General features: G+C 35.2%; 1 protein-coding gene across 1 annotated transcript; it reads right to left on the bottom strand.

The window, feature by feature from the left end:
* Positions 1 to 2541: 2541 nt before the first annotated feature.
* LOC133630538 (solute carrier family 22 member 14-like) lies at positions 2542 to 7299 on the bottom strand. The gene is made up of 3 exons (XM_062022151.1): positions 6925 to 7299; positions 6543 to 6853; positions 2542 to 2548 (listed from the first exon to the last, which is right to left on the bottom strand). Exons 1-3 carry the CDS (start codon positions 7297 to 7299, stop codon positions 2542 to 2544), a joined length of 693 nt encoding a protein of 230 aa, XP_061878135.1.
* Between the last annotated feature and the right edge of the window lie 2038 nt (positions 7300 to 9337).

The raw sequence follows: 9337 nt of genomic DNA on the forward strand, positions 1-9337 counted from the left end.
CCTGTTTGTCCGGGAGATAGTGAAGAAGCTAATACTTTTAAAGTCGCTTCACACTCGGCTGCGAACCGATCCAGTGAGAGCTGAAGATCCTGGCCAGATGAAGCCATCAGGACCACATCATCTGCAAAAAGCAGAGACCTAATCCTGCAGCCACCAAACCAGATCCCCTCAACGCCCTGACTGCGCCTAGAAATTCTGTCCATAAAAGTTATGAACAGAATCGGTGACAAAGGGCAGCCTTGGCGGAGTCCAACCCTCACTGGAAACGTGTCCGACTTACTGCCGGCGATGCGGACCAAGCTCTGACACTGATCATACAGGGAGCGGACAGCCACAATCAGACAGTCCAATACCCCATACTCTCTGAGCACTCCCCACAGGACCTCCCGAAGGACACGGTCGAATGCCTTCTCCAAGTCCACAAAGCACATGTATAGCTGGTTGGGCAAACTCCCATGCACCCTCAAGGACCCTGTTTGTCCCGGGAGATAGTGAAGAAGCTAAATACTTTTAAAGTCGCTTCACACTCGGCTGCGAACCGATCCAGTGAGAGCTGAAGATCCTGGCCAGATGAAGCCATCAGGACCACATCATCTGCAAAAAGCAGAGACCTAATCCTGCAGCCACCAAACCAGATCCCCTCAACGCCCTGACTGCGCCTAGAAATTCTGTCCATAAAAGTTATGAACAGAATCGGTGACAAAGGGCAGCCTTGGCAGAGTCCAACTCTCACTGGAAACGTGTCCGACTTACTGCCGGCGATGCGGACCAAGCTCTGGCACTGATCATACAGGGAGCGGACAGCCACAATCAGACAGTCGATACCCCATACTCTCTGAGCACTCCCACAGGACCTCCCGAAGGACACGGTCGAATGCCTTCTCCAAGTCCACAAAGCACATGTAGACTGTTGGCAAACTCCCATGCACCCTCAAGGACCCTGTTTGTCCCGGAGATAGTGAAGAAGCTAAATACTTTTAAAGTCGAATAACACTGAAATATCAAGGCCCAGATCTAGTTTTAACCATATCACTCCCTGATGGACAAATTAGACCACCCAATGCCACACTATTCAACACACCCTGCTAGGGTTTCCAACTATGAGCATGGTCGAATGGACCAGAACCATATTTCCCGGTGATTGTTTGCATAAATCAAACCATGCGAACAACCCAGAGTGAACACCTATACTAAACACACTGGAGTCCCAGTTGTAAGCGTACCATTTGATGGTGTGGATGAGTGGTTCAAAGTAACAACTGGTGTGTCAAGGTTTGATAATAATTGGTTCCTCGTTTGGCTGTTAATTGGTTACTCATAGCGGAGCAAGCAGGAAAGGCTGCTAAAACTGATTGTGATGTATGCTAACCATCGCGACCAGGCCATTACTCAAGATCATCCGGCACCTATGAATCAAGAATGTTAATAGAGGTGATGAGTAGGACATATCCTGAAGGGATTGCACTACATGGACAAAATCTACCCTGAAACCAAAGAACAATGCAGAAACCAATATTACAATTACACCGGCATTAACATGCTAAGCTCTGGACAACAGTTAGGAAGCTTATCTTCAGACAACTGCTTACACATAGTAAATGCATCACTATTTGTACCAGTATCACGAGGTGATGTGTGGTGGTGGTGCGGTGAGGAAAGAATCTATGACCGATTACCGAAAAATAAAAATATGACAGGACATTGTGCTCTGATCACACTCCTCAAGCCTGGCTCCGTATACCCCATAACAGCACGAGAATTGTTAACACATCTGAACAGTCTGGTACCCGAACATTGGAAAAGAACTAGACGGGATGTAAGCTGGCAAAGTGCTGGAGATCCAACTTATATCGATGCGGTGTCCCAAGAGTACAAATTGGTAAATCAAGTTGCAGCAGGATTCGAATCATCCGTCTGCTGGTGGTGTACGATTAACAAGAATGTTGACAGAATAAACTACGTCCACTACAACGTACAGAGATTAGGAAATTGGACACAGGCCGGACTTGAAGCCGTCGCTGATCAACTCGCCACCACCTCCCTCTTGGCCTTTCAAAACCGTATGGCGCTAGAAAAAGGAGGTGTGTGCGCAATGTTTGGTGAACAGTGTTGCACTCGACATTGATGCAGAAGATAGCCTGACCAAAGCACTGGAAGGCCTGCGCACCCTCAACGGTAAAATGAAAGAGCACTCTGGCATAGATACATCTATGTGGGATGGGTGGTTGGATGTGTTCGGCAAATACAAGTCCTTGGTATCATCAATTGTAGCATCTATGGCTGTGTTTGCAGCAATGCTGACGTTGTGTGGATGTTGTTGTATTCCCTGTCTGCGTTCTCTGCTTAACCGTCTGATTACCACAGCGATTAGCCCAGCAGATGATAGAACTGTTCAGATGCACCTTCTGGCGGACGACAAGGAAGATGAATCTGATGACGAGGATACCTACCTGGACGGTGTTTCCAGACCCTTGTGACTAAGAGGGGAGAAAATGATGTTGAACTCTGAGTGTGAACATAACTTGGCCCTAGAAAAATGAACTATTGACTGAAAATCGCAAGAAGAAGTTATTAGGGATAAGGAGACTCTGGGGGAAGTTATGTGATAAACAGGAGGAAAATGTTACAATAATTGTATACAAGTTATCATACAACTCTTATGCTTAAAGGCACATAACTTGTTATCTTCCACTGCAAGTTAGGAGTGCCTCGCCGCTGTTGTTTGTGTCTTTCAGCCAGCCACAGCCAAGGACGGACTTCGAGTACCTCAACGCAGACAAAGCAGAGACAGGGAGAAACCACGAGGCTAAGCACATTTCCACTCTGAATAATCACGTATTGTGTCTACTGGAGCTGCTTGCGTAATATATGTGTCCCCTCCCTTGAGAAGCAGCTTCAGCGATGTAACTAGGGAACTCCTGAATAAAATGGGGAGCGCGGGGGCTGTACCTCAAAGCGTGGTGGGAGACTGTAACTGAGTGTGCAGGGCCATACGTTTCTCCTCATCAGCAAAATTGAAATCTGTCTCTGCTTGATTCCTTGCTTCTTGTCCTGTTTAATAGATAGTTCGGTGCTTGAACCTGACATCTTCTGTCCAATTAAAAGAATGAATGTTGGATCTTTTGTTGTTTACTTTTATTTAAAAGCACTCATGTTCACGATGAGGTGGCGGGTGCACCCCGCCTTCCGCCCGAATGCAGCTGAGATAGGCTCCAGCGACCCCCCGCAACCCCAAAAGGGACAAGCGGTAGAAAATGGATGGATGTATGGATGGATGTTCACGTTTTGTATGATTAATGCACTGTTTTACTTCAATGTAAACAGGAGTACAGAACAAGTACACATCAAAAAACGACGTGTTCCTTTTCAAAAGTCCAAAAAAAGAGAGAGAAAAAAAATAATAATAAAGAAATAGAAATTTAAAAAAGTCCAAAAAGAGAGAAATATCTTGAGGATTTGATGTTTTCTTCTGTGTTGGCGAGATCTGAAGACCACGTGCGTGGAAAACAACAACAAGAAGTTCAGGAAATACGTAATTTTATCGCATTTCAGTCTGGTCAGAAGCGCATTGAACACGCTGACCAGCAGAGGGCGCCATCACTGAATATTTTTGCCTTTTTTTACTCCAAAAAATTTTTTTTTTAACTTTTACTTTGTGACAAAATGCCAAAAATAGTGTGAGGAAAAAAATGCATTTAAATTCTGTGATGTATTTTTTTGTCTGAATATATACAAAATAATATAATTACATCTGAATATATAAAAAATAATATAATTACATCTGAATATATATATAAAATATTACATCTGAATATATCCAAAATAGTATAACATATCACACCAACTCTCAAATCCCCTCACTGGCTTCCTGTTCCACTCAGGATTGAATACAAAGTCTCCCTACTAACCCACCAGTGCCTCCATGGAAATGCCCCCCTCTACCTCAAAGAACTACTCACCCCCAAATCCTCCACACGACACCTCCGTTCCGGACAGGCTAACCTCCTCCCACCTCCGAAGACAAAGCTACGAACAATGGAAGACCGGGCTTTCTGCTCCGCCGCTCCCGGTCTGTGGAACGTTCTCCCTGACCACCTGAGGGCACCACAGACTGTGGATGCTTTTAAAAAAGGTTTAAAAACCCTTGTTTTAAAAAAAGCCTTTTTTAGATATATGCATACTAGTTTTAGCTATTTGGCTGTTGTAGTTTTTTTTTTTTTAAATTTTTTTATTATCTTTTTATTTAAAAATGTTTAATACACTGTAGCACTTTGAGGTTGTCTACTCAATGTAAAGGGCTTTTTTACAAATAAAATCTATTATTATTATTATTAATTACATCTGAATATATATAAAATATAAAAATCACATCTGAATATATATCAAAATAATTACATCTGAATATATATATATATAAAATAATATAACTACATTTGAATATATATAAAATAATTACATCTGAATATATACAAAATAATATAATCACATCTGAATATATATAGAATAATATTATTACATCTGAATATATATAACATATTATAATTACATCTGAATGTATATAAAATAATATAATTACATCTGAATATATATAAAATAATATAATTACATCTGAATATATATAAAATAATACTACTCCATCTGAATATATATAAAATGATATTAACACCTGAATATATATAAAATAATATTATTACATCTGAATATTGTCATAAATATGGTGATTCTTATGTCTGAGTGACATTATGAACTTTGCTTCTTCCTGCTCCTTTTCGGATACACAAGATTTTGTTTTTTTATATTACTTAATTTTTTTTTTTTTTTTTTTACAAATGACAATATTGTGTTGGGGAAGCTATTTTACTTAGATGGGGAGTATTTTGGTTGGTTGTGTCCTAAAAATGAAAAAAAAAAAAAAAATGTAAACACATTAATCCAAAAAAAGTTATTTGTGTCAAATATTTAAAAAGTTGGGTGTTATATATAAAATATCACACTCACAAAAAGCATGTGTATTTTATATTATTTACAAAAATAACTCGAAATTAAAGGTGTTAAAATGTCTTCTGTTTGTCTGGAAAACATAATAAAATAAGTCATCAAGATTAAAATGTGTTTTTTTTTTGTTTATGTGGAAAACCTAAAATGAATAAACAATTATGAACTTACAAAAGCACATATTTCATATAATTAATAAAATATCATTAAATTGTGTTATTTCTTTCTGTTTATCTGGAAAACAGAAAGTAGTTAATACAAATAATAAACTGACAAGAAGCAAATATGTCATTGAAAATAAATAAAAATTGCAGAGAAGAAACAGTATGTATATTTAATATTATTTCCAAAAATACCTAAATGATTGTGGATGTTAAAATGTGTTATTTTTGTTTGTTTGTATGGAAAACCTATTAAAATAATTAATAAAAATAATGAATATATTGTATAGAAATAATTAATAAAATAATAAACTCAGAGAAAATATATTTTATATCATTAAAGAATAAGTTAAAATTGTGGATGTTAAAATTTGTTATTTTTGTTTGTTTGTATGGAACACCTATTTAAAATAATTAATAAAAATAATGAATATATTGTATAGAAATAATTAATAAAATAATAAACTCAGAGAAAATATATTTCATATCATTAAAGAATGTGTTATTTTTGTCTGTTTGTATGGAAAACTTATTAAAATAATGAATACAAATGATGAACTCACAGAAGCAGATATATTATATCATTAAAAATAAGTTAAAATTGTGGATATTAAAATGTGTTATTTTTGTCTGTTATATGGAAAACGTATGCACATAATTAATAAAAATTATGAACTCACAGAGGCATATATTTTATATTAATTAAAGTAGGAATAAAAATCAGATGTTAAATTGTTTTTTTGTTTGTTTTTATGGAAAACATAATTAATACAAATAATGAACTCACAAGAGTCATATATAATTTCATTAAAAAAAGGTTAAAATTGTGGAGGTTAAATTGTGTTTAACTGGAATTATTATAAAAAGTAATGAATACAAATTATTAACTCACAGAGGCATATATTTCATATTAATAATACAACTTTTAAAAAACAGATGTTAAAATGTGTTATTTTTTCGGTTTATATGGAAAAAAAGAAATCACAAGAAGCATATATTATTTCATTAAAAAAATAAGTAAAAATTGTTAGTGTTAAATTTGTTATTTTTTTCCATTCATCTGGAAAACTTATACAAAAAAAACAATTAATAAAAATGAACTTAAACAGTTGTTAAATTGTGTTGTTTTTTTTCGCTTTATATGGAAAAAAGAACTCACAGAGGCATATATTTCATATCATTAAAAAATGAGTAAAAAATTACAGATGTTAAATTGTGTTAATTAGTTTATCTACGACACGTATAAAAATAATCCATCAAACGATTGAACTCATCATATCAATAAACGGCCATTTTTGTTTTTTATGTAAACAATGTGAAGGTTGATTGTTGTTTTTGTGCTTAAAAAATAAAATATACAAAAGTGTGTGTGTGTGTATGTGTGACCTTTGGGCACGGCGATGCTGGCGAGGCAGGCGGCGCCCGCAAACATCAACAATCCTGCCTGGCACGGCCGCCTGCCAAAGCGCTGGATGAGCGGCAGAGAGCCGAGGCGAGCGGGAATCTCCACCAGGCCGAAGATGAACTGGGTACTTTGCAAAATGGATTGGATGGCGTGAATATGCAAATGAGTATGCAAATGAGGAAAATGACCTGTCAGCCATGGCCCCCAGCACCAAGGCCCCCACAAGAAGTCCGGCCATGTAGACGGACTGGGACGCTTCGATGAAGGAACTTCTGTCACACACCAGCTGGAACTGACAAGAAGAAAAAGGTGACGACGGACGATAAGTGAGCATGAGCGCCGGTCGCCATGACGACCCCTAACCTCAGTGACCACGCTGGAGGCTCCCGGCGGCGCCTCAAAGGTGGAGCCGTTGAGGCACGGCGTGGTGCGGTTGAGGCCGTACTCCACGATGGTGTCCAGGTCCCAGGGCACGGGCGTGAACATCAAGCAGGCGTGGAAAGTTCCGTCCGGGCGGCGAGGGAGACTCAGCTCCTTCTGCCGCTGCAGGCTGAGGTTGGCTCCTCGCTCCAGGATCCAGGAGGTGTCGCAGAAGTCGGGGAAGGCCAGGCCCGTGAACACCTGGCCGATGATGTCGAAGGCGATGAAGATGCTGGGGATGCACAAGATGGCCACCAGACGCTTCTGGAAGAAGCCAAACTCTCCCACCTCCTGGAGGATGTGAGCGAAGGAGCTCATGGCGGACGTCTGGCGGGACAACGTGCGGCTGCCACGTGAGCGCCGCTCGCGATTCGATTAATCTTTAACCCCGCTATCATATTTACACTTTCTGTGCAGACAGGAAATGAAGAACTCTTCCTTTTTTTTCTTGCAGACATTCTTAGAAAATCTGAAAATGTTCCTGGTTCAAAACACACAGGTGGTCATTAGCGCTTCATCTGCATTACAACTTCAAATACTTGCTTTTCAACTCTTTTTTCTAAACAATTCATCTTTATAAAAATAAAAAAATGTTAATGTTTTATTTTAAAACAATTCTTTTCTAAAAAAAAACAACCATATTTTTGAAACAATCTTCTTTTAAGACAATATTATTTCAAAGACACTAACTCAATATCTTTTTAAAACAAACAATAGCTTTAAAAAATATTATTTTTAAAACTGACTTCATAAAACAATGTTATTTTTAAGACAATATAATTTGAAAACAATGTTATTTTTAAAACAATATCTATTTTTTTTTTAAATATTCAAAAAATATCTCTAAAACATACTTTAAAAATGTTTATTTGTATGCAATATAATTTTATAAACAATTATATTTTTGAGACAATGTTATTTTTTAAAATTATATACATATACATATATATTTATTTATGTATATATTTTTAATATTTTTCAAAACACTTTATAAAACAGTATTTTTAAACAGTATAATTTTAAAAAGGTATTATTGTTAAAAAACAATATTGTCTATCTTATTTTTAAAACAATATCATTTACAATGTTTCTTACAAATATTATTTTTAAAACAAAGTTATTTTTTAGGACAATATCATTAAAAAAATATATTTTCCAAGGCAATGTCCTTTTTATAATAATATTTTAAAACGATGTTATTTTTAAAACAATATTTTTTATTTTTAAATTTTTGAAAACATACTTTATAAAACAATTATATTTTTAAGACAGCATTATTTTAAAAACGTATTCTTAAAACAATATTTTCTACATTATTTTTAAAACAATATCATTTAAAAATATTTTAAAACAAACGTTATAAAACAATGTTTTTTTTAGAACAATATCATTTTAAAAATATATTATTTTCTAAGGCAATGTTCTTTTTATAACAACAATCATTTAAAACAATGTTATTATTAAAACAATATTATTTATAAAAATTAAATTTTAAAACAAACTTTATAAAACAATGTTTTTAGGCCAATACAATTTAAAAAAAAAAAAATGTTATTTTTATAACAAAAATAATTTAAAACAATGTTATTTTTGAAACAATTGTTTTCTATAAGACAATATTATTTTCTAAGACAATGTTATCTTTAAAACTTTTTTTTTTTTTTTAAGAATATTATTTTGAAAAACATCCTTTCCAGGTAACAACTGATCATTTCCTTTTTGTACAAAAAGTAATTACTTAATAAAGACGGTAGAATACATGTTAATTCGCAGTAAATATACAAATTTGTATTTAATATAAATGTATATATGAATAAAAGTAAATAATAGGTAGTAAATAACACTTAGTAGTAGGGATGTCCGATAATGGCTTTTTGCCGATATCCGATATTCCGATATTGTCCAACTCTTTAATTACCGATACCGATATCAACCGATACCGATATCAACCGATATATGCAGTCGTGGAATTAACACATTATTATGCCTAATTTGGACAACCAGGTATGGTGAAGATAAGGTACTTTTTAAAGAAATTAGTAAAATAAAATAAATAAATTTAAAAAAATTTCTTGAATAAAAAAGAAAGTACAACAATATAAAAACAGTTACATAGAAACTAGTAATGAATGAAAATGAGTAAAATTAACTGTTAAAGGTTAGTACTATTAGTGGACCAGCAGCACGCACAATCATGTGTGCTTACGGACTGTATCCCTTGCAGACTGTATTGATATATATTGATATATAATGTAGGAAGCAGAATATTAATAACAGAAAGAAACAACCCTTTTGTGTGAATGAGTGTAAATGGGGGAGGGAGGTTTTTGGGGTTGGTGCACTAATTGTAAGTGTA

The sequence above is a fragment of the Entelurus aequoreus genome, linkage group LG15 (genome assembly GCF_033978785.1).
Source record: "Entelurus aequoreus isolate RoL-2023_Sb linkage group LG15, RoL_Eaeq_v1.1, whole genome shotgun sequence".
Classification (NCBI taxonomy): domain Eukaryota; kingdom Metazoa; phylum Chordata; class Actinopteri; order Syngnathiformes; family Syngnathidae; genus Entelurus; species Entelurus aequoreus.